We start from the raw sequence: 27,071 nt of genomic DNA on the forward strand, positions 1-27,071 counted from the left end.
TAGATGGCGAGCAGAGAGGCTGAAGGACTCCAATTCCCAGAGGGCAGAGCGGAAGTTGCGCCTGCGCACTTCTAGTGAGGGCGTGTATGTCTGTGTGTCTGAGGGAGAGAGCGAGAGTGAGTGAGTGTGAGTGCGGGGTGGGGTGGTGGCCGTTACGTTCGGGGTAACGGCTACGGCAGTGGAGAAGTAAGAAGAGAAACAACGTCCGCGCTTCCGCCTTCGCTTAGGAGGAGGAGGAGCTGGCAGGGAGAGGAAAGTGATTCGCCCTGGGCTTGGCCTAGACAGAGTCGAGCCGGTGAGGTCTGGGTTATGAGCCTTTGAGGGTCGCCTGGGACGCGGAGCGAGACACGAGAGCCGAGAGCTATGTCTCAGCCGCCGCCGCCGCCTCCGCTGCCGCCGCCACCTCCTCCCCCTGAAGCTCCGCAGACTCCGCCGTCCCTGGCGGCGGCGGCGGCGGCTGCTCCGGGGGGGCTCTCGAAGCGGAGAGACCGGAGAATCCTTTCTGGGAGCTGCCCGGATCCGAAGTGCCAGGCGCGTTTGTTCTTCCCGGCCTCTGGTTCTGTCAGCATCGAGTGTACCGAGTGCGGACAGCGGCACGAGCAGCAACAGCTGCTGGGGGTGGAGGAGGTGACCGACCCGGACGTAGTGCTACACAACCTGCTGCGGAACGCGCTGCTCGGGGTGACGGGGGCACCCAAGAAGAACACGGAACTGGTAAAGGTGATGGGCCTTTCCAACTACCACTGCAAATTGTTGTCGCCCATATTAGCTCGCTACGGAATGGACAAACAGACAGGCCGGGCCAAGCTTCTCCGGGACATGAACCAGGGCGAACTGTTCGATTGCTCTTTACTGGGTGACCGCGCCTTCCTTATAGAACCAGAGCATGTTAACACGGTGGGCTACGGCAAGGACCGCTCCGGAAGCCTCCTGTATTTGCATGACACTCTTGAGGACATCAAGCGGGCCAATAAAAGTCAGGAATGCCTCATTCCAGTGCATGTAGATGGGGATGGACACTGCCTGGTGCATGCTGTGTCTCGGGCTCTAGTAGGCCGGGAGCTCTTCTGGCATGCCTTGAGAGAGAATCTTAAACAGCACTTTCAGCAGCACCTGGCCCAATATCAAGCCCTGTTCCATGACTTCATTGATGCTGCCGAGTGGGAGGACATTATCAATGAATGTGACCCTCTGTTTGTACCACCTGAGGGTGTTCCCTTGGGCCTGAGGAATATCCACATATTTGGCCTTGCTAATGTGTTACATCGTCCTATCATTTTATTAGATTCCCTCAGTGGCATGAGAAGCTCTGGTGATTATTCAGCCACCTTTCTGCCTGGGCTCATCCCTGTAGAGAAGTGCACTGGGAAAGATGGTCATTTGAATAAACCAATCTGTATTGCATGGAGTAGCTCTGGTAGAAACCATTATATCCCCTTGGTAGGCATAAAAGGGGCTGCTTTGCCCAAACTGCCTATGAATTTGCTTCCTAAAGCATGGGGTGTGCCTCAGGACCTTATCAAAAAGTACATCAAACTTGAGGATGATGGTGGTTGTATTATTGGAGGAGACAGAAGTTTGCATGATAAATACTTGCTTAGGCTTGTTGCTGCTATGGAAGAAGTCTTTATGGACAAACATGGTATCCATCCTAGTTTGGTTGCTGATGTCCATCAGTATTTCTACAGAAGGACTGGGGTGATAGGAGTTCAGCCTGAAGAAGTCACAGCAGCTGCTAAAAAAGCAGTAATGGATAATCGCCTTCACAAATGTTTGCTCTGTGGTGCCCTTTCTGAACTTCATGTTCCTCCAGAGTGGTTGGCTCCAGGAGGGAAACTGTATAACCTGGCAAAAAGTACTCATGGACAGCTGAGGCCTGACAAAAATTATAGCTTTCCCTTGAACAATTTGGTTTGCTCATATGATTCAATGAAAGATGTTCTGGTACCAGACTATGGATTGAGTAACCTAACAGCTTGTAATTGGTGCCATGGCACATCTGTGCGAAGGGTCAGAGGAGATGGGTCTATTGTGTATCTGGATGGAGACAGAACTAATTCTAAGTCCACTGGTGGCAAATGTGGTTGTGGATTCAAACACTTTTGGGATGGTAAAGAGTATGACAATCTACCAGAAGCTTTCCCTATTACTTTGGAATGGGGTGGAAGGGTGGTCAGAGAAACAGTGTATTGGTTCCAGTATGAAAGCGATTCATCTTTGAATAGTAATGTTTATGATGTTGCAATGAAACTTGTTACCAAGCACTTTCCAGGTGAATTTGGGAGTGAGATCCTAGTTCAGAAAGTTGTCCACACTATATTGCATCAGACTGCCAAAAAGAATCCTGATGATTATACTCCTGTAAATATAGATGGTGCTCATGCCCAAAGAGTTGGAGATGTGCAAGGACAAGAATCAGAGTCTCAGCTTCCAACTAAAATTATTCTTACTGGACAGAAAACAAAAACTTTGCACAAGGAGGAGTTAAACATGAGTAAAACTGAAAGAACTATTCAACAGAATATTACGGAACAGGCTTCTGTAATGCAGAAACGGAAAACAGAGAAGTTAAAACAAGAACAAAAAGGGCAGCCCAGGACTGTTTCTCCCAGTACCATTCGTGATAGTCCATCCTCTGCACCTGTTACCCCTACCAAGGCTCCCTATTCACCTACAACTTCTAAGGAGAAGAAGATCCGAATAACAACTAATGATGGACGACAGTCCATGGTTACTCTTAAGTCTTCAACAACCTTTTTTGAACTTCAGGAAAGTATAGCCAGAGAATTCAACATTCCTCCATATTTACAGTGTATTCGATATGGTTTTCCTCCTAAAGAGTTAATACCGCCACAGGCAGGAATGGAAAAGGAGCCAGTTCCTTTACAGCATGGTGACAGAATCACAATAGATATTTTAAAAAGTAAAGCTGAAGGTGGTCAGTCTGCTGCAGCACACTCAGCTCACACTGTGAAACAAGAAGATATTGCTGTTACTGGTAAATTGTCATCTAAGGAACTTCAGGAGCAAGCTGACAAAGAAATGTACTCCTTGTGTCTTTTAGCAACATTAATGGGTAAGATCAATTTAACTTGCTATATTTTAATCGTGAATATAATACACTGAGTTTTTCTGTGTATTTTTTTCTTTGGGGGAAAAATCTGTGATCATTGCAAATATTTGATTATATAATTTTAGAGGAAATTTTTTTTACTGTTTTGGCAATTAATAGATGGATGTTAATATGGTTATTGAGTAACTATTAGGAAAACTTAACCTGAAAGTGAAAGTAGTCCCTCAACTGTCACCAGATTATTTAAATATATCCTATTCTTGCAATTGTTTTTTTAACTGTACTGTATCTATTTAAAGCCTTTTTATTATTTTTTTTTTCTAGGCTCTATTGAGCCTGCCACCTCGCCCCTTTTTCATTTATTTTTAAATTTTATTTTCTTGCATGTCATGTGATCTCAGGACTTCCTGTTTGATGAATTGCAGTTTCTGGTGTTTATATTCTCACTGCATTCTCTTCCATTTCACATTCTCCCTTTCCCAGTTCATCACATTTTTATTTGTTCACTAGGTTTTGTATTTAAGTAATTTCACTGCTCAGTGGATCTTTGCCATTAATTGTAATGAACTATTATATAGCTCATGAGAAACATAAGAAATAGAGATAGATAGTAATGGAGTTAAGAAGTATTTCTTTTTAATAATTCACAAATTAAAGGAAAATATAAACTAAATATGTAATTTAAACCTTTAGATGATTTGGGATACAGTCCAATGGTGCACTTTTTATGATTATCTTTATTTGCTTAATCTTTGTTTTTAAATCACTGTTAATATGCTTTACTGAGTCTTAAAGTATGAATTAAAATTTAAATATGTTAGATACTGGGAGGGCCTTATTTTTACTGAGATTAGAGCTTTCAACTAGAAAGTTGATCTGGATTTTTATTGTTTTTTGAGAGTACTAACTAGCAGTGAATTGGGCCCTGACCTACCGAAATGAATATTATTTATTCCTGGTTTATTTGGAGGCCTACCAGTTAATAGGAGATCTAAAAAGCCTGTACAAATTTCTAGCTTGATATTGCTGATTTTAGTTGAGGCATTATAATTTAATTGGAGGATATGTCAGGAACTGTAGGCACTGTACATATTTCTGTGTATCAGAGTTTTTGGTTTCTTAGAGAATGAATGGTATAGAGGAAAGATTGTGTGATCTTTGGAGTCAGAAACACCTACAATTTGAATCTTGGCTGTACTGCTTATTATAATAACCTAGTGATTTCAGGCAAACTACTTAACTCCTTAGTACTTCAGTTGACTCCTCAATGCAAAATACCCCTGTGGTTGGTATGTAAGGGTAACAGTAAAGTATTCCTAGAACTCCAAAAACTAAATAATATTCTCACAGAATGGATAAAATTAGATACATACAGAAGGCACTTTAAAAGATCAGCAATCTCCCAGGTTAAAAATATGAAAGAAAAGGTCTTCCTCCATAGAAAATGAACTCTTGAGGATGTGGTTCATATCATCTCTAACCTTGTATGCTCAGCACCTGGTATAGTGCCCAGCAGGTAGCAGGCTCTTTGAAATGTTTTTTGATTGAACTAAATAGATGACATTAACGTATCTAAAGAAAGGCTGTATCTGCAGAAATGGAATGGATAGTCAGTCAGCATTGAACATTGAAAAAGTCTGAAAAGCAGAATTTGACAATGTTTATACACTGCTGTACAAAGGGAAAAGATACATCATCTGGGGTTCATGAAAATTCTGGTAGCTAGAAAGGTAATCTCTGTTGAAAGGTGAAAATATTTAATCAGTCCTGACCATGACCTGGCTTAAATATCTCTATCCCTTTACATGATTCCATGTTTACCAAACATCTACTCTTATTACTCATTTAGCTTCCTGATAGTAAGTTTTGATGTATAGGTGAAGTGCAGATAAGGAATATGTTCACTTGGAAGGCTGTGTTCTCCATCGTAGATTAATAAATTGGCATGGGTAGGATTATGATCAGTAATCTTAAAACTTTGACATGATGATATATTTCATCATGAAAATTAGTAAAATATAATTCTGGCTTGTAATTAGATCTTTTTGAGTTTGGTTTGAGGTTCTTGGATGTGAATATCTGAGAACTAGACTATGGACTGCAGTGCATTCATCAATATAATATCTTTGTATTCTGGTCCCTTCCCTCTTCACATCTAACATTTATGTTGCTGCCCCTACAAACCCACAAATTTATTTATTTATGTTTATTTCAGCATATTATAGGGGTACAAATATTAAGGTTACGTATATTGCCCATGCCCCCCCAGTCAGATCTTCAAATGTGACCATCCCCCAAACGTTGCACATCTCGCTCATGTTTGTATATACCCATTCCCTCCTCCCCTCCCCCAAATTTATTTAAACCTTCAACTGCCACTGCCAATGCTAAATTTGAGTGTAAAAGAGTGTTTTGCTAATTTTATAATAGTAGCACTTGAGAGACTTTCTGCTTTAAATTGAAGTACTAAGACAGTGCCTGGCCTGTATTTTATTAGTTTTCTCCCTGTAATTCTCTTATAATTGTATTTGAATAATATAGAAAATATTCAAATAAAAAGTAATGTGTTTATAAAAATGTCAATTTGGGGATGGTTATATACACACAACCATATATAAAGAGTGCTGGGGAACTACTGATGTTTAGATTGGAGAGGGCTGGAAAATGACAGGGCTTATTTAGATTTCAAACTGTAGAAATTTGCTTTGTGAATTACCAAATGTAAGTTAAGGGGCTGCTCTTTTACTTTAGAAAATAGCTCATCGAGCATTATGCTGTTCAACTGGCTGGCTCTTTCTCATTTAAATTTAGGCTTAAATACTACCTTCTAAGGGTTTGAGAATCCTTTGCTGACCATTCTAAGTAGGTCTGCCTCTCTCATTGTATCCTGTTCCTTTCCCTCATGGCACCTATGGTAACTTTTAATGATCTTATTTGTTGGTTTTATTATTTGTTTGCCTCCCCCACTATATTAGAAAGTCCACAAAGGCAGAAACTAGCCTATTTTATTCAATAATGAGTATCTTATCACCTAGTACAGGGCCTGGCACAAAAAGGTACCAGGCTTAATTCAAATGCTTGTTGAATGAATGCATGCACATTATTTTAGCAAAATTAGTGTATGCATCAGCTTAAACTATGCTGAGGGTACACAGATGGCAGAGATTCAGTCCTTGCCCTAAACTTACCTGCTGGATCTCAACCAAGGGAGTTCCATAATTTTATAGCTTTCATCAACACATCTCCAGCTTTCTTGTCTACATACATAAAAATTATAAACCCCCCAAATATAACCAACGTAATATTTTAGAAAACTCATTTGATTAAGAATCAAATGTGTATATATAGGGATTGTATATATTCACTAAATAGGCAGGCTGTATGATAGCCAGGGACATGTGTTTTTTCCTTCTTTTGTTTTTAAGCAGAGTATTCATTAAGTTGAATTTGTCTATTATTTATATCAACAAAACAGTAAGTAGGTACATTAGTGTTTTGCTTAGTAGAAACCATTCATAGACCCTAGTCACTTTGAGTCTTATGATGGCATAAAATGGAATAACAATATCCCACCTGTAATATTTCACGTTTTAGTATCTTTTATGCATACCACTAGAGGTAATGGAACTTAATTTTTTGCGGACAGTCATCGTCATTATTTATATAATACTTGAAAGACTCTATCTCTGGTTTTGCAAAGTACGTTATTAATATTTCTTGTAGACCAGTTATTTGTGGGTTTTCTTTTGTGGTAGATAGGTGGTACATTATCCACCATAAATACTAGGCTGATTTCTTTTTTCAGCCTTGTATTTTGTTAAAATTTTTTTGGTTTGTTTTCCTAGAGGCAGAACATTTAGGTGAAAAACAGAATTTGACAGTTTGGAGTTACTTAAATGGAATTAGGTTACCAACCTTTCTCAGGAGTTGAGAAACTTGTTTGATTTTTATATATTTTCCTTAAAGAACTATATAACTTTTTTTTTAATTTAAAAAAATTATTTATTTTACTTTGTTTTTCCTTTTTTTTTTTTGTTTCAAGGGTCTGCTGCAATATATGACTTTTTAATATGTATGTTTTAAATACACAATATTTTCATAATACCTCTTGATATTGGAAATGCCTTAGGATTTTCCAGAATGACACTTGTGATTAAGACGCTTTTTTTAAAGATGACATTGGATCTCAACATTATTATTGCATCTTGATTTTTTTTTTATTCAAGTGAGTGAAGGACAGTTTCAAATCTAGATAGTACTTATGCATATTCTTTATATGCCTCCTGATAGCCCTTCTGTTGATTTATATATAACATATTTGAAATAGGGGAGCAGTAACAAAGTTGAATTAAAAATAATGCATGTAGATGTATCTTAAGATAAATGTGTATGTAGTAAATGGTGATTTTTTATAGTCATACTTTGAAGTTTAAGTTAAATATTCTATTTCTATACACAACATTAATACTTTGATACCTTTTATTTTTCTTAATATTTTTCAACTACCAGGTATTTTTAAAAATTCAAGGAATTCCAATATGCATAAAGTAAAATATGGTAGTTATCCTTAACATTTGCAATTCCCAGAGTGAGTTGTTAGTAGTAAATTGGGTTGTAACCTTTCAGACTCTGTGTGTGTGTATACATAGTTGGGTTTGTATGCATGTATATGTTTGATAATACTGATGGTGACACGAAAAGCTGCATGGTTGGATACACTTAAGGGGACTCAGTATAAAGTGAGAAACAGGTATGCCTTCCTTAGAAACCATTTTGACTATCATCAATAGGGTAGACAAATTTTTAGAGGGGGGATCTACAGAAACGGTGGATTTCTTTCAGCAAATGAATACCTTTGGAAGTCTCTCTAGCAGAAACAGTCCTGTGTTCCTACTTTAAATTTGGATAAGAGTTTGGAATTGTTTATTTAAATGTTAAATTTAGATTAATCTTAAATACTTTAAAATTGATTTTATTGTCATAGATACTTGAGTTCAGAGTTATTAATAGTTTTAGGCATTTCTTTTGGGGCTTTGAAAATATATTTCATATAGATGTTGGAGTTTTAAATTTATTCCCTTGCTTCATAAATTGCAAAATAGAAACTTACAAATTGCCTTTTTATTTATATTTATTTATTTATTTTTTGAGACAGAGTCTCTGTCACCCAGGCTGGAATGCAGTGGTACTCTCACAGCTCACTGGAGTCTGCAACTTGGCTCAAGGGATCCTCTGGCCTAACTCTCCTGAGTAACTGGGGCTACAGGTGCATGCCACCATGTCCAGCTTTTTTGTTATTGAGACAGGGTCTCACTCTATTGCTGGGGCTAAAGTACAGTGGCATCATCATAGCTCACTGCAACCTCAGACTTCCGGGCTTGAGCAGTCCTCTTTCTTCAGCCTCTCAAATAGCTGGGACTATCAGCGTGCACCACCATGCCTAGCTAATTTTTTCTATTTTTTGTAGAGACGGGATCTCCCTGTGTTGCTCAGGCTGGTCTCGAACTCCTGGCCTCAAGTGATCCTCTGGCATCAGCCTCTCAAACTGATAGGAGTATAGGCATGAGCTCCCTGTACTGCCTGGCCAAACTTGCCTTTTTAATTATTTAAAGTTAGAAAATGGGAGTAATGACTTTTTTAAATCCATGTTTAACCCCATGACTTTATTACTAGAAAAAATTATAAAAATATATTTTTAAAACTGATTCATTTTAATATACATTTAAAAAATTAAACATTAGTTCCTATCAAATAGAAAAAATTAGATAAATCAAAAGAAAAACCTTCCATAATACCACTGCCATATTTACCACTGTTCAGGTAGAAGAATATAAGGCTATGAGGAGGAAGTATTTGTGGAGGAAAGGTTGTGAACAGAGGTTATCTGTGGTAGTTTAGGCTTTTTCTACATTTATATACACAATACATTGAATAGAAGTATTTTACTATTGTGCTATGAAGAAACAGTTGAATTATAAGTCAAGTTAATTGGAGACTGACAAAAATATGAATTAACATACTATTAGCTAGAAGCTTTACCAGACTATTCCTATTCTCTAAAGGTTTGCTTTCTAATGAAATGATAGAAAAATAATTCTTTCCTTTTGTTTTTGATATGATTTTGTTTTATTAGATTCTTGAAGAGAAAACAGATTGTACCATTAGTTATATTTTATAGATACAACAAACATTGAAAAACAGTTATCATCATGCTGCTTCTATTAAGTTTTTTCTGGATTACTTTTGGATATTGTTTAAAAGGAAAAACCTTCTTTATAATACTCATTGTATACATTCATTCGGCTAATACTAAGAGTACTACTCCCTGTTTAGCACTATACCAAGCCCTGGGAATAGAAATTCAGATAGGCCACTGACCTTTCCTTAAATCTGAAAAGCTTCTAGTCTAGAAGGAGAAACAATAAAGTAAACTAAATTAACCTGCAGTTATGATAAGGGCTGTGGTATTCATCATATGCATAGGAGCATCATGGAAGGTACCTACCTAACCACCACTCTGAAGAATCCTGGAGGAAGTAACACCTAAACTGAGTTTTAAAGAATACTTGCTAGGGAGGGGCGAGGATATAAAATGCAACTAAAATTTTTGTACTCTCATATTTCCTTGAAATAAAAGGAAGGAAGGAAGGAAGGAGGGAAGAAGGGAGGGAGGGAGGGGGAGAGAGAGAGAGAGAAAGAAAGAGAGAAAGAAAGAGAAAGAAAGAGAAAGAGAGAAAGAGAGAAAGAGAGAGAAAGAAAGAAAGAAAGAAAGAAAGAAAGAAAGAAAGAAAGAAAAAGAAAGAAAGAAAGAAAGAAAGAAAGAAAGAAAGAAAGAAAGAAAGAAAGAAAGAAAGAAAGAAAGAAAGAAAGAAAGAAAGAAAGAAAGAAAGAAAAGGCTACTTTGACAATAATCTTAAACATGTGATAGCTTCAGGTCTCTAGTAACGTGGAGTTACTTTTTCTTGGCAAGGTTTTTCTCTTATTTGTGCTTTGGTCACATTAGATAGTAAATGGATTAGAAAGCACACTGGCTTGAAGAGTGAGAGAACTGTGATTACACCCTAAGTGTTACCCAAAGATCTAACTCTAAGGGGAGTTTGTCTATGTAAAAATGTGGTTGAATTTGGTGATCATAAATGTTCTTCCCACTCTAACATTTTATGGATCTATAACAATATAATTATAAAATAGGCTGGGCACAGTGGCTCACACCTGTAATTCTAGCACTTTGGGAGGCCGAGGCAGGAGGATTGCTTGAGCTCAGGAGTGTGAGACCAGCCTGAGCAAGAGCGAGACCCCGTCTCTCTACTATAAATAGAAAGAAATTAGTCAAACAACTAAAAATAGAAAAAATTAGCTGGGTGCGGTGGTGCGTGCCTGTAGTCCCAGCTACTTGGGAGACTGAGGCAGGAGATCACTTGAGCCCAGGAATTTGAGGTTGCTGTGAGCTAGGCTGACGCCACAGCACTCCAGCCCAGGCAACAGAGTGAGACTCTGTCTCAAAAAACAAACAAATAAACCCCAATATAGTTATAAAAAAGTGAAAAAAAAAAAAAAAGAATACATAGCAAGTATTGTCCTTTAGGAAATGGGAGTAGTTTCGTGGTGTTGCTCTGTAAAAATAAAGGAAAGGTATGTGAGGTAAGAGAGGCAGCCAAAGACCAACTCATAGAGTACCTCGTATGCCATGAAAAAGGGACTTGGCTTTTGCCATAGGGTTTTGGGGAACCATTATAGGTTTAACTCTAAAGGATATATGGAGGAAGGATTTCGCGAGGACACCAGTTGTGAAGCAGTGGCAGTAATGGAGGTAGGAGATGGGCCTGATTCAAGGCAATAGTAGGAGAGATGGAGAGAACTGCAGTGGAGAGCCATATGGGACTGGTGGAGGACTTGTGCAAAGTGTCACAACCCCTGCCTCCTGATCTCATTCTTTGCTTTATTTCTGTTACCAACAAACATTGGGGGTATTTGTATACCAAAGGAAATAATTCACCTGTTTTTTCCCTCCAACCAGTTTTTGATACTTTGAATTTCTTTAAGAAAAGACTGGCTAGTTCTATAAAATTTGTTGTAACACAGTTTGACCTTTAATAGAGGTTTAATATCAGTGGAACTGGTATAAGCTTTGGAATAATACACAGAATTCAATCCTGGCTCTGTTACTTACTAGCTGTGTGATCTTGAGAGTTATTTAAGCTCTCTGAGCTTATTTCCTTATCTGTAGAGCTTAGTTGTGATGAGTAAATGAAACTGTAAAGGGCCCACTCAGATCTTGTAGATTGTAGAGGCTTAGATGGTGTTTATCTTTCCCCTAAAGCAATAGAACATTGGGGCCATATTGCTCTGAAGGGTGTAAAATGAGTTCTTGGGGGAAGGAGGGTGAACAAATATAACTCTAGTTAATGTATAGAATTACGATATACATGCAGTACATAAACAGATATATAGTACATCTGTGTTATTCATATGTCATGGGGAGCTGGGGAGGATTAGGAAAATAATGTCTAAAATAGCTCCTAATTCAGAGATAATGAAAAGAAGGTTAACAAACACTGTAGTAGAGTAAGTGATCTGTATGCTTAAACAGGAATAGTCAGGTATGTAAAGTACTAAGAAATGTGATTTTGTTATTATTATTCAGGTGGTCAGTTCTGAGGAGTTCACTATTTTGGTACCTGATCAGATTTTTTTTTTCTTTTTTTTTAAGACTAGTCAAGGTGCAGAGTAGAACAAGAGTTCCATCCATCTGTAACTGACTGTGAACAGTCAGTTGAGATCTTTGGACTAGCTCAGTTTAGATTCTTACCAAAAAAATTAAGTGCTACTGTGTAATTTTTTGATATGTCTTCCAAATAAATACTATCCTAAAATATTTTAGAAAATACTAAGTATATTTAGGATGACACTGACAATGACTAAATGAAAGATCATCACCATAGAAATAATTTATCCAAATGAAGTTTAATGATCATTTCAGCAATCAGAGCTTCTGTTAGGGGATAAGATTTCTGTATTTGGTGTCTGTGTATACATGCATGTGTGTGTGCATGTCAAAAAGAAAAAAAAAATTTTTAAAGATTTATGTATTTGGGGACTCACTAATATTCAAAATTTTAAATTAAACTTGTGTGTGCCCATCCTTAAATATAGCCATTCTAGTAGTATTGCATCATTAGTAAGTAAAGTGTTTATGTGTAAGTATATGTTCTGGTTAACTGAAAATTTCAGTGCTGAGGCTTCTTATATATGTATACTTTAAACTGGTATATTAAGGATAACTTTAGCCAACTCCTGCACAAATTCATGTTCCTGTTTTATGAATGTGAGATGGGATTAGAACTCTGAGAGAGTGTAGGTACATAGTGATTAATTAGCATCATCAGTCACCGCTATTCAGAGCTCAGGTCCAACAGTGTAATCTTCTAGTAGGAAAGACAAAAGTTAACCTTTTTTTGTTTTTTTTAACCAAAAAATTTACTGATTATAAAAGTAGTACATATACATTAACAGGTTAGAAAACAAAAATATAAAGAAGCAAATAAAAATATGTTCCACAAACCAAAAGTAATGTTTGTTTTATCTATTCTTTATTAACTTCTTCAACAATGATTATCATTCTTAACTTTTTATTTGAAACTTTTTATTGAAATAGGCATCATCAAAAGATGTTTTTGAAGAAATGGTTTTGTGAAATGGTGATTCGCTTGTGGGTATTTTGTGGTGTTCTAAAGGTTATTCTGAATCTCTTCAAGTCATTTCCCGCCTAAATTTCTATTTTTAAAAAATCTACTTTAGAACAACAAAATACAACATTAATTACTTATCTTCAGTCTCCCTACTTATTTTTCTCCCTAGCTCCTTCCATTTATTTTTACTTAGTTTTAATGTAAATGTAAAATATACAATTTTATATTTTACTTTTAAAAAATAAATATCTTGGCCGGGCGCTGTGGCTCACGCCTGTAATCCTAGCTCTTGGGAGGCCGAGGCGGGCGGATTGCTCAAGGTCAGGAGTTCAAAACCAGCCTGAGCAAGAGCGAGACCCCGTCTCTACTATAAATAGAAAGAAATTAATTGGCCAACTGATATATATATAAAAAATTAGCCGGGCATGGTGGCACATGCCTGTAGTCCCAGCTACTCGGGAGGCTGAGGCAGGAGGATCGCTTGAGCCCAGGAGTTTGAGGTTGCTGTGAGCTAGGCTGATGCCACGGCACTCACTCTGGCCTGGACAACAAAGCGAGACTCTGTCTCAAAAAAAAAAAAAAAAAAAAAAAAAATCTTTCTATAACCTTTTCTATTCTAGTCTAATGTTTGCAAACTAGATTTGAGCTAGATTAAGCCTTCAGATATATTTTGTTTAGTTTGCCCAGTATTGACTTACACAGTTTTAAATTTATTTTTGAATTAGTTCCTACATTTAAAAATTCATAAAAACTCGAATTTCTGGCTTCTCTTGAAAAGCCACATAGTCTTGAAACAGCAGTCCCACACTCTTCCATGACAGCCCTTGGCAGAGTGGCTGCCACCTTTAATTTACATAGACCATGCATTTTCTAATGTGCCCAGTTCTGTCACTCCATATCATCTCTCTGTTTCAGTCATTTAGGACCTAGCTTTTCCTTGCCATCTCTGCACTAGGCTAATCCCTATTAAAGCAGCCATGAGTATAACTCTTTTGTTTGTTGCTAATACTGTATCTGTTTTTGTCTTACAGGAGAAGATGTATGGTCTTATGCAAAGGGACTTCCTCACATGTTTCAGCAGGGTGGTGTATTCTACAATATTATGAAGAAAACCATGGGTATAGTTAATTTCTGATTTTATTCTTAAATAATATCTCTACCCAAGCTATTATAAAATTAAGAAAGTTTAGATAGTATTCTTCTAAAAGTATTTCCAAAGTTAGGCTTTCTTTAGCAGTTTGCCTCCTTAAAATACATTATCCTGACATGGTCATCTGTGTCTTCTGCTATAGTATTCAGAATCTCCTATCACTTTCTTGCCCCTCTTTTCTCATTTAAGTTATGTGTATGATTCTTAACAACTAAAGACATATTGTGAAATTAGAAGCAGATTTGGGTTTAATACTAATTAATTATCTCAGAACCAGATAATATAATATTTTTGTTGTTGTGTTTTGGCTACAATTAGCATATAGCTCCTTGACTTCTAGGTTTTAGGAAACAGCTCATTTTACATTTAGTTTCTTTCACATTTGTCAGCATTGTTTGTAAAGACAGAAATACTTGTGTGCAAGTGTGTATCTGTATCTTCAGAGATTGACAGTCTTAAAAGAGAGGTTGTCAGGGCATGTCTTTGGACTGTATACATTTTTTCAGAGATATGACATGAATGCTTTTGGCCCCAGACTTACCACTGTGGATTATTTCACTATTTCAGCTACCTGGCCTCCATAGACACTAAGTTCAGAATCTCTATTTTATGGTTTTCATCTCTTACTCATACACTTTTTTCCTTCTCTAAAAAAAAAACAAAAACCTCTAACTTTGTTGTAGAAATACTCAAACATACACAACAGTAGCAAGAATAACATAATAAACCACATTTACCCACCATCCAGCTTCAACAATTTATTAGTACATCTCTACTCCCTTCTCAACTGGACAATTTTTTTTGTTTTTTTGAGACAGAATCTTACTCTGTTGCCCTGGGTAGGGTGCAGTGGCATCAACCTAGCTCATAGCAACCTCAAACTCCTGGGCTCCAGCAGTCCTCCTGCCTCAGGCCTCCTGAGTAGCTGGGACTGACTACAGGCACATGCCACTAAGCCCAGCTCATTTTTTCTATTTTTGGTAGAAATAGGGTCTTGGTCTTGCTCAGGCTGGTCTTGAACTCCTGACTTGGAGCAATCCTCCCACCTCAGCCTCCCAGAGTGCTAGGATTATAAGCAGGAGCCACTGCAGCTGGCCTCAAGTGGATAATTTTAATGTGGATCTGAGATATAATTTCATTATCCATAATTATGTCAGTACGTATTTCTTTTCTTCTCTTTTGAACTTTAGTATGTATTCTAAAGGTAACCTCTTTTTTCTTTTTTTCTTTCTTTTGTTTTTTTTTTTTTTTTTTTTTGAGATAGCTCTGTTGCCCAGGTTGGAGTGCAGTGGCATGATCATAGCCCACTTCAGCCTTGAACTCCTGGGCTTAAGTGATTCTCCTGCCTCAGCCTCCTGAGTAGGTGGTACTACAGGCCTATACCACCACACCCAGCTAATTTTTTAAAAAAGATTTTTAGAGATGAGATCTTGCTATGGTGCCCAGCATGGTCTCAAGTTCCTAGCCTCAAGTGATCCTCCTGCCTCAGCCTCCCAAAGTGTTGGGATTATAGGTGTGAGTCACTGTGCCCCACCTTTTTTTTTTTAAATAACCACATTACCATTATTATATCTAAATAATATGAATAATAATTTTTTGATATCACCAAATATCCAGTCAGTGTTTAAATTTCCTTGAGTCTCAAAAATTGTTTTCTTCTTTTGGTTTATTTGAGGCAGAGAACAAAAAATGCCTTTCTTTTTTTAAAGACAGGATTATTGAGGGATAATTTACATACAGTAAAATTCACCCTTTTTAGGTATACAGATATATGAATTTTGACAAACATATACAGTCATGTAACCACCACCACCATCAAGATGTGTGTTTCTATCACTCCAAAAAGTTGCCTTGTGTCCCTTCGTAGTCAACCTCTTCTTTACTTATAGGCCCTGGCGACCACTGATTTCATTTCTGTCCTTACGTTTGTCTTTTTGATATTACTACATAAATGAAATCATACAGCATGACCTTTTGTGTCTGACTTCTTTGATTTAGCACAGGAATTGCCAAACTATGACCTGTGGGCCATATCAGGTCTGCTGCCTGTTGTTGTATATAAGGTTTTATTGGAACATAGCCATACATGTTTACATACTGTCTATGGCTACTTTTGCACTATAGTGGCAGTGTTGAATAGCTGGTTGTGAAAGAAACCATATGATCCACAAATGTTGTCCTTCACAGAAAAAAAATGTGCCTGATTATGTTTTTTTCTTTCTTTTTCAGCATAGAATGTCAAGCAACCTAATTGTTTTAACATTGTTGTCTTGTTGCATGTATTAGTATAATAATTTATCCCTTTCTATTGCTAAGTAGTATTCCATTACATGGATATATCACATTTTTAAAAATCCATAGCTATTTAAAGGATATTTCGGCTGTTTTCACTTTTTGGCAACTGTGAATAAAGGCACTGTAAGCATTTGTTTACAGATCTTTGTGTGGGCATACATGTTTTTACTCCTCAAGTCTGGTTTAACAATTTTTTCTTTTATGGTTCATGCATTTTGTGTCCTAAGAAACCTTTGCCTAATCCAAGGTCACAAAAATTGTACTCTGTTTTCTTCTACGAGTTTTATAGTTTTAGGTTATGTATACATGTGTATATATTTATGTTAGGTTTATGATCCATTACAAGTTGATTCTTTAATATGCTGCAAGGTATGAGTCAAGGTTCATTCTTTTAAATGTATGGATGTCCAGTTGTTCCAGGCACCATTTGTTGAAAAGGCTATCCTTTATCCATTGAATTACTTTGGTGCTTTTGTCAAAAATCAATTGACCAAAAACTGTACACTTCAGAGTGCTAAATCCTAACCACTAGACCACCAGAGAGAAATCGTACACTTGAAAAGGATGAATTACATAATCTACAAAATACAGCTCAGTAAAGTTATTTTTTTAAAATATCAATTGACCATGTATGTGTGGGTCTAATTCTAGAATCTTTGTTTTTTGTTGTTGTTGATCTATAAGTCTCTCCTTTAGCCAGTACCACATCTTGATTATTGTATCTTTGTAGTAATTCTCTCTCTTTTTTTTTTTTTTCTTGAGACAGAGTCTCACTCTGTTGCCCAGGCTAGAGTGCCGTGGTATCAGCCTAGCTCATAGCAACCTCAAACTCCTGGGCTCAAGCAATCCATCTGCCTCAGCCTCCTGAGTAGCTGGGACTACAGGCATGCACCACCATGTCTGGCTAATATTTTTCTATATATATTTTGAGCTGTCCAAGTAATTTCTTTCTATTTTTAGTAGAGACAGGGTCTTGTTCTTACTCAGGCTGGCCTCGAACTCCTGAGCTCAAATGATCTGCCTGCCTCGGCCTCCCAGAGTGTCAGGATTACAGGCGTGAGCCACTGCGCCCAGCTCCCAGCCTAGTTTTTTAATATAAGAATTTAAGGATATAAATTTCTCTGTAAGCATCCCTTCCCCTTTTTTTGCATCCCTTCTTAACTTTTTCTCTTTTATTTCATTTTACTTTCTGAAAGATATTGATACTAATTAGTGCTTTTTAAAAGTTAATATTTAATTAGGATTGATTATGGGGATCCCAATAATTTGGGTAAGTATGTGCTGTCTTCCATGCAACTGAAAATAACTTCCCTCAGTTGTTTTTTATGTGTGGGAAGGGTTTGGGGTTGGGGTGATATCAGGATGGCTATCTTGATTATTTTCTAAATAATTTTATGTTTGTAGTTTGAAATTATTTTTAAAGTGTTAGCTGTGGTGCTAAGACAGTTTTCAATAGGGAAAGAATAGTCTTCTCAGCAAATGGTGCTAGGACAACTGAATATCCACATGCAAAAGAATGAAGTTTCACCTCTGCCTCATACCATATACAAAATCAATTCAAAATTGACCAAAGACTAGAAAACTCTTTGAAGAAAACATAGGCATAAAATTTCTTGAACTTGGATTAGGTAAAACGTTCTTAGATATGACACCAAAGCACAAACAACAACAAAAAGTTAGATAAATAAAAAGCAAACTTTTGTGCTGCTAAGGATACCATTAAGAAAGTAAAAAGATAATCCATAGAATGGGAGAAAATTTTTGCAAACCATGTATCTGATAATGGATTTGTATTTAGACTATAAAGAACTCTTATAACTCAACAAAAAGACAACCCAATTAAAAATGGGCAAGGGATCTGAATAGACATTTCTCCAAAGAAAATATATAAACCACGGTCCCCAACCTTTTGGCACCAGGGACCAGTTTCATGGAAGACAATTTTTCCACAGACTGGTGGTGGTGGGGAGACGATGGCAGGAGGTGGGGAGTGGGTCTTAAATATAGATGAGGTTTACAAATGTTTTAGATCACATAAAAAAAAAAAATAAATAAATAAATAAATAAATAAATATAGATGAGGCTTTGCTCACTCACCTGCTGTGTGGCCTAGTTCCTAACAGGCTACGGACCAGTACTGGTCCACAGCCCCGGGTTTGGGGGCCTTAGATATGAATGATTAATAAGCACCTGAAAAGATGCTCAACATCATTAGTCATCAGGCAAATGCAAATCAAAACCACAGTGAGATAGTACTTTATATCCAAGAGCATGGCTGTAATCAAAAAGTAAGATAATAAGAACTGTTGGCAAGAATGTAGAGAAATTGAAACCCTCATACACTGCTGGTGGGAATGTAAAATGAAACAGTCACTTGGGAAAAGAAGTCTGGCAGTTCCTCAAAAGATTAAACATAGAGTTAACTATATGACCCAGCAATTCTACTCTTAGTTGTATATCCAAGATAAATGAAAACATATGTCCACACAAAACTTGTACACATATGTTCATAGTAGCATTATTCATAATAGTCAAAAATGGAAGCAACCCAAATGTCTATCAACTGATGATTGGATAAATAAAATATGGTATGTCCATATAATGGAATATTATTTGGCAATAAAAAGGAATGAAGGACTGGTACCTGTTACATGATGGAGGAACCTTGAAAACATTATGCTATGTGAAAGAAGACAGTCATAAAAGACCACATAATGAAATGTCTTCAATAGGCACATCTAGAGAAAGGGTGAATCAGTGGTTTCCTAGAGCAGGGAATGAGGTAGGGAGGAAGAAATGGGGAATGACTGGTAAGGTTTCTTTTTGGTGTGATTAAAATGTTCTAAAAGTAATTGCACAACTCTTTGAATATACTAAAAACCATTATGTTGTACACTTAAAATGAGTGAATTATATGTGACTTCTATCTCAATAGAGTTATGTTTTTTAAAATATTGTAATTTATCCTTATAAGAAAGTAGTTGAGAGCTTTGGAGCCAGAATATTTGAGATCAAATTCTGGATCTATCATTTATACTCTGTGTGACTTCTAAATGTCAGTTTCTTAATGTCAGGGTTTTTGTGAGAACAAAGGAAATCATGCATATACAGCAATTAGCAAAGGGCCTGGTACCTAGTAAATACTTAGCAAATGTTTATTGTTGTTGTTATTAGATTTCTAGCTATTTGCAGAATTAAAGTTCTTTTTACTGTAACACAGCCATTTGAAATAGGTCATCCTCAGAAAATTATTTTACCTTCCCAAATACAATTTTCTAAATTTGTGGTGAATTTTTCTACTTTTACAACAGATTTGTATGGCAAATTATTCTGTGGTCAAAGAATCAAGGCATAACAAGCCTTCCTCACCCCAAACCATATACCCTCACCCTCTAAAAACAAGAAAGGAACATACCTCTCTTACTTTGTTCAAATATACCCTGACAGACAGATGGTTATATCTGTGTTTGAATAGAAATATTGCCCAATATAACTAAATTGGACTAATACTATTCTTGCTTTTTATATGTAGAAAGGTATTTTAAAATTAATTAGCTTAAAATGTAAGTTTTCTTGCAGGTCTTTGTACAGTGGTAAATGCAGAGATAAATGGCAAATTTAGTTTTAACACTTGTTAAAGATTTAAAGGATATTTATCTTTTAACTATATAATATTCAGCTTTGCTTGTGTTTGAACATAAATGGAATTATGCTGTATACATTCTTCTGTAACTTGCTTCTTTTATTCAACAATTTTTCAGATTCATCCCTGTTGATGAGTACAACTGTAGTTCATTCATTTTCACTGCTGCATAGTATTCTATTGTATCATTTAAACTCAATTCATCCATTGTTCTGCTGATGAGCTTTTGGGGAGTTTCCAGTTTTTTGACATAAGGAACAATGTAGCTATAAATACTAGTATACATGTCTTTGGCATATATGAGTAATGGAATTGTTGATATGTGATGTAGAAATTTTAGTGTGCCTTGATTTCTTAAAATTCAGTTATATTATAAAACCTAAACAATTATGCTTAAAGGTATCACAACAGTGTTTGCACTGTGTTTAAAGTATTTGCATTGATTTTTAAATATATAATTTACAGTTTTTTTCATAACAATATGAAAGTCTAGAAACTACAGAAATGGGAAACACCTATAATTTTAAAATATTTGTCCTATACATACATGTTTTAGGCAAGATTGCAATAGGCATCATAGCTTTTTTATTTGCATATTATTTCCATCAAATCTATAGGCCATAATTTATTTAAATCATTTCTTGTTGAAAGTTTACATTGTTTCCAGTGTTTCACTATAAATAATCCTGTGATGAATGTGTTGTATGACTCTTTCCAAGGATAACCAAGAGAAAGCACAACCGTGGCAGTCTGGAAACAATTGCAAAACCTTTTTGATCTAATTTAATAGTTAAAACTTATTGACTGCCTTATTTATATTAGGCACTGTAGTATGTTTGCGCTTTGCATATTTTTTCATACAACCCTCAAATAATCATGTGAAATGAGAAGTAATATACCCACCATTATACCTACCTGATTATATTTTCATGATGTTTGTATCTGTCTTCTAAGAATTATTATATTTAATTTTTAATCCTCAGAGTCTTTTTTAGTTCCTGGCACATGGTGAGGCCCAACAGAAGTTATCTATTGATATGGATGTTTAAAAGCTTTGCCTTGGGGAAGTCCGGTCTTACAAAATTCTCTTCTTTGCTACCTTTGTTTCCTGAGCTATAGTTTACAGAACTCTGGGGAGGGGGATTGGTAGACAATAAACTGAATCCAGGATGTGTCCAGAAAAAGTAATATTTAGACAATATGTCTAACTTTAATATTGGCATGTCTATTTTTGTCAGTTATCTCTGCTGAAAATGTGTCTAGGAAATTCTACTTGGATTTTTATTAATTCATACTTTACCATTGAAATTAATGTTTATTTGAAATTAATGGATGGTGATTTATTCATTTGCAGTTGAGTTCCTTTTTCTGGTTATTGGGAATATTCTCAAAGCAGTAAATTAGAACCACTGTAGCTTTTTAGGGGGAGAAAGGAACTATTTTTAATATCCTACCAATCTGGAGACTGCCTAAATGCCAACAAAGCATTGTGGAGTTTATTCATCATCTTCCTGTTTGAATATCCATAGCCCTTACCCTTTCATTCATTTCTAACTACTGTGCTTTTGCCTTTATATTTTGCCATAAACATACCCCTATGTACCATATATTAATAAAAGTTCTTTACTTCATCTTTTTTAAACATAGAAAGTATGTGATTTCAATAAGTGTACTTAGAGTGACAAATTTAAAGTATAAGGCTAGGGGATTGCTTAAAATACACATAATCTTTTTTTTTTAATACTCAGGCTAAAAGAAATGTAAAATTTTGGAATATCCTGTAGTGAGACCAATCTCTTGACTAGAAAATAAGGGAAACTTGCTTTAAGGTTCTTATCCTCTACTGCTACATTAATGAACTATGAAAAGAAAAGTAAATACCAGTGAGCCATGTGAGGAGCACCCATAACCCAGGCTAACTCTGATAGTTCTGGCCTATCAGAAAGGAATGAGTTAGTTCAAAGGAATTTAATTGAATAAGGTCTTTTTAATTTCCTATGACCAAGTGTTCACACTGAAGTCACAGTGCATTAATCTTAGTTTTCCTGAATGTGCCCCACAACTACTACTTTAAGTATGGAATATCTTATTTTGAAAGCTCATATTTTTTATATTTGCGAAAGACATATACTTATGGCACAGTGTGAAAATACCTTTTATTGTGGTATTATTCTATGTTACAATAAAATTACTTTTGATCTCTAGTTCAACACCCTGTGTAATAAATTATTTAACAGATATACCTCTCTTTGCCTTTATAGTTACAATTATTTTGGCAAAGTTTATAATATGTATTTTAGTAAATAAATGTGTATTTCCTTACTGGTTTACATTGTGTTTTTCTTATAGCTCAGTTATTTGTTTCAAGCTTTATTGTTAACTTTGCTAATAGGATACTGATTTTTATTTTATTTTATTTATTTAATTTTTGAGACAGAATTTCACTCTGTTGCCCGGGCTAGAGTGCCATGGCATCAGCCTAGCTCACAGCAACCTCAAACTCCTGGGCTCAGCGATCCTCCTGCCTCAGCCTCCCGAGTAGCTGGGACTACAGGCATGTGCCACCATGCCCGGCTAATTTTTTCTATATATTTTAAGTTGTCCAGATAATTTCTTTCTATTTTTTTTTTTTAGTAGAAACAGGGTCTCACTCTTGCTCAGGCTCGTCTTGAACTCCTGAGCTCAAACGATTCACTTGCCTCAGCCTCCCAGAGTGCCAGGATTACAGGCGTAAGCCACCACGCCAGGCCAGGATACTGATTTTTTTAAAGAAAATCTCCTGGGAGAACTACTTTAAGGTCTATGGTGGTGGTTCTTTTTTGTAATAGAATAAATTCTTCTCTAATAAATTTTGTTTTGAAAATGGTTATCTGTAAATTGTTATGAAAATTCACTATTTCCAATATAATTGTTTTTACTGCATTTTTGCTAACACCTTAAGATTTTAATATGTTAAATATCTTTTCCCCTTCTTTAGGTATGGCTGATGGCAAGCATTGTACTTTTCCACATCTGCCGGGCAAAACCTTTGTCTATAATGCTTCTGAAGATAGACTGGAGTTGTGTGTGGATGCTGCAGGACATTTCCCTATTGGTCCTGATGTTGAAGATTTAGTTAAAGAGGCCGTAAGTCAGGTTCGAGCTGAGGCTACCACAAGAAGTAGGGAATCAAGTCCTTCACATGGGCTATTAAAACTAGGTAGTGGTGGAGTAGTGAAAAAGAAATCTGAGCAGCTTCATAATGTAACTGCCTTTCAGGGAAAAGGGCATTCTCTAGGAACTGCATCTGGTAACCCACACGTTGATCCAAGAGCTAGGGAAACTCCAGTTGTAAGAAAGCATAATACAGGGACAGACTTTAGTAATAGTTCCACTAAAACAGAGCCTCCTGTATTCACAGCTGCTTCCAGTAACAGTGAGCTTATTCGAATGGCTCCTGGAGTAGTAACAATGAGAGACAGCAGGCAGCTTGATCCTGATTTGGTTGAGGCCCAGCGAAAAAAATTGCAGGAAATGGTTTCTTCTATTCAGGCTTCAATGGACAAGCACTTGCGGGATCAAAATACAGAGCAGTCTCCATCTGATCTTTCTCAAAGAAAAGTAGAAGTTGTGAGTTCGTCTGCAAAGTCTGGGAATCTTCAGACTGGCTTGCCTGAGTCTTTTTCTTTAACTGGTGGCACTGAAAATTTGAATACAGAAACAACTGATGGCTGTGTGGCAGATGCACTGGGAGCTGCATTTGCCACAAGGTCAAAAGCACAAAAGGGAAGTTCTGTGGAGGAGCCTGAAGAGATGGATAGTCAAGATGCTGAGATGACTAACACAACTGAGCCAATGGATCACTCTTGATTTAATTAGAGGCTAATAAAGGCAGAATGTTTATTGTGAATATGTAATATTTGTTGGCTGGGCCACGTAACTTGATTAGTCATTAAAAATCTTGTACGTATATAATTCAAAGATTATATCTTGTTATTCAGTGCATGATAGCAAGTGTGTGATTGGCAATAGCTTTTAATATACTGCTGCCCAGGCTGGCTCTGAATTTCTATAAATTAGTTATTAGATCTGCTGAGATGAGTTTCTTCCATATATGTGGTTCATTGGAAGTTCTTTATAATTTTAATTCCATGAAAGTCTTAATGTTTCAAACATGAAAATTCTCTTGCTAAAGATGTTTGATTTCTGAAGAGGCTAGAAATGAGGGGAAATGAGATTTTGCTAATGTTGATGTCATCAAGGTAACCATCCCACTTATTTTTTAGAGAGTTAAAAGATTTATGTAAATTTGAAGATGATCTGAACGAAACTGTATCTTAAATTTCATAAAATGGTTAGAACAGTGGGATGCTGAAACATTTCAGTGAACAGTAAACACATTCATAGAGATATGTATTCTTGGCAAAAATATCTTGAGAATAGAATGTAACAATATAATATTTTGCTGATTTGAGCAAGGTTGGGGAAAAATATCTATTCTAGAATAATAAAGTCAATGTGATTCAGTTGTGTTGCTGTCTGAGCCAACACAGCCAATTGTGTGCTCTGTTGATAATATGTTACCATTATTTTTTTAATCCTGGCCTGGTCAAGTATCACCTAATTTTTTTTTTTTTTTAATCTTGCAGAAAAGTTGATTTCAATGTGTGGTAGAAAAAGAAATAATGGTAGCAGTAGTTAATCTCTAATTTTCAGAGTTTGTCAGATTCACAGAGAATTTATAAATAAGAATTTATCTTTATAAACAAGTTACATTGTTCTACAATTTTGATCAATGGTATTTAAGCCTGTATATGAGAAGTGTCTTTGAGCCCCTTTGAACCAAAAATGTTTCCTTTTTTTCTTAAGAGTCCATAAGGTTTTCTTTATTTGTTGGCTTCACTTGGGTTTGGATGCAAATTTAACTGCATCATACCCTGATCAACTGGGCATTTGCTTAAATAGTGTATTCATCAAATGTTTAGTGCCAGTTTCCTTGAGAAGCAGCTTTCATGCTTGTTCCTTCAAGACAAAGAGTGTTTATCCTGAGATTGGTATTGCATTATTTTATTCTATTCTGCAAATCTGTATTCTGAAATGTATATTTCAACCCATCTTCTTCCTCTGTTCATTGAAATTAAGTTGAATTTGAATGGATGAAAGACAAAATGTATGTTAATACAATCTCTTACCTAGAGCAAAGCCTGGCTGTCTCTGTTTGCACATGTAACAGATGCAGAAATGTGTTTGCAATGCTAAGAAAATGTACATCAGAAAGTATATTATCAGGTGTTTAAAAATCTCTACCTGTTGATTCATAAGGGATATAGACAGTACTTTAAATTTGTTTTTCCAGATCAGGGATGTTTTGTTCTTCTTTCTGTGAAAGTATCTCTAACTGAATCTACTTATTAAAGTGAACTCCATTTTGAATAAGGAAAGAATGGAGAATCTAGACATTTTACAAATGTATCTGAGCAAGACATTTATATTTGAGTTTTTATCACATTATCACATGTTTTTCTTTATAAAATCTTATCTCCATTCTTACTAAATTTACTTTCAAGCATCTTTCTCTATATCAAAATAGGAAAATTTAGATATTTTATATTGTGTACTAGTTTTGCGTAAAGTAAGAGCTGTAGCTACCAAATAATATTTGCCATTTAGTAGAAGTGGCTTCTGTGTATTAAACTAAAAATTACAAATATCACTTCACTAACCACTATAATTACTTTTGGCTTTTTCAGCCACTGAAACTTTTTTTTAATTTAAGTATAGGAAAACTGTTTAATAAGCAAAAAATGCACTGCTTCCAAGTAAATTTCTTTAACAAGTACTTTCTTCACTTGTGGCTTAGTATGTTTGGTTAATAACTGACAAAATCTCATAGCATTAAAGTAAAAATATCAAACAAATTTTATCTCCCTATTAAATGCTTACATTTAGTGTCAATGAGAATGCACATGTGAATGAAGATGGACTTAATCTCTGACAACACTATTAGTTTCTTTAGTCACAGCAATGCTATTTAAAAGCCAAGTTAAGTATGAATGGTACCATAACAATTTGGGTTCTCCCTTAATAAAACATAAAAGACTCAATTCTGAAAAGTGATCAAATTTCTTGAAATTATTTTAAATCAGCTGAAAATTTGGTTGCGGTAATGGTTTTTGAGAAGTGGGCCAGTTATCCTCACAAAGAAGTTTTGGAACAAGTTTAAGTTTTTAAGTATCATCCTTTGTCCTACCATATGATTATCATAACCAAATATATGACTACAAAATGATTATTTTTTTAGTACTACTATTGGTAGCATTGCACTTGGAGTCCAAGCTAGAGATCTCAAATCAATTAAAATATTTTTTTAGCCCTAGATGTAACATTATAACTATAATTCAGTCCTATAATTAAATTCTATTTGCAGTGTTTCACTGAACTTTGAAATAAAGTCATAAATTTTTTTCTTTAGTAATTTGTTCTATAGTTAATCATACCAAATTTGAGTTGATGACCCAAAGGCCAGGTAGTATTGAAGATGGTATATGAGTAGAATACTGGTAATGAGAAATTAGTTGAAATTGAAGAAAACAAGACACTGCCAAATATTATGAGATAGAATATAGTTAACTCCAAGAGAGTACTCAGGAACTAGTTCAAGAGCAAGCCTAAGGTCCATTTCCCCAACTTTCACTATGTTTCAGGTATTTTATTGGAAAATGTTAGGGTAGAGGCCTGAGAAATTTAGCAACTGCTATTTACTGAAATTTGCTTTTATATCTTCTGATGATTTTTAGTTTGATTTTTACAATCAAGCCTATTGCTTGCAGTTAAGATATCTGAAATGCATCTGTGATTCCTGGCCACAGGTCCTTATTGCCATTATTTTTAAGTATCTAACTTCACTGGAGATGAGCAGTGACTTTTGCATATGGTCTCTTACCTCAGGGAAGATCACTTGTTAGCAACTCATACTACTAATGACAAGTTTCTAAGAATTGTACTGACATATCACATTAGCTACTAAATACAAAATTTATAACAGTATTGTTTTATGTAGTTACCTACTAATATCTGCTAGTGAATATTTCTGTAAATATCTAGACCTCACTAAGAACTAACCATTAGGTATGAAATAAACTTTTAACGCCCGTCATTAATTACATTTCAGCTGATCAGTATAGTGTAATATCATAAAATGTTTATTTCAGAATATCAATATAGTTTTTTCATTTTCAACAG

The 27,071-nt window shown here is 35.8% G+C and overlaps 1 protein-coding gene across 1 annotated transcript; it reads left to right on the forward strand.

Moving 5' to 3' along the window:
• Positions 1–163: 163 nt before the first annotated feature.
• Positions 164–26,292, forward strand: VCPIP1 (valosin containing protein interacting protein 1). The gene is made up of 3 exons (XM_012744669.2): positions 164–3,076; positions 13,794–13,880; positions 22,828–26,292. Exons 1-3 carry the CDS (start codon positions 364–366, stop codon positions 23,697–23,699), a joined length of 3,672 nt encoding a protein of 1,223 aa, XP_012600123.1. The 5' UTR covers positions 164–363; the 3' UTR covers positions 23,700–26,292.
• The last annotated feature ends 779 nt before the right edge of the window (positions 26,293–27,071 follow it).

Source organism: Microcebus murinus, chromosome 7, assembly GCF_040939455.1.
Source record: "Microcebus murinus isolate Inina chromosome 7, M.murinus_Inina_mat1.0, whole genome shotgun sequence".
Lineage (NCBI taxonomy): Eukaryota > Metazoa > Chordata > Mammalia > Primates > Cheirogaleidae > Microcebus > Microcebus murinus.

Bases quoted from the DNA above. Each gene is read 5' to 3' on its own strand.
- VCPIP1 (XM_012744669.2), top strand. From the start codon at position 364: ATGTCTCAGCCGCCGCCGCCGCCTCCGCTGCCGCCGCCACCTCCTCCC. The intron at 3,077-13,793 runs GTAAGATCAATT...TTTGTCTTACAG, and splicing joins TCTTTTAGCAACATTAATGG to GAGAAGATGTATGGTCTTAT. The intron at 13,881-22,827 runs GTATAGTTAATT...CCCCTTCTTTAG, and splicing joins TATTATGAAGAAAACCATGG to GTATGGCTGATGGCAAGCAT.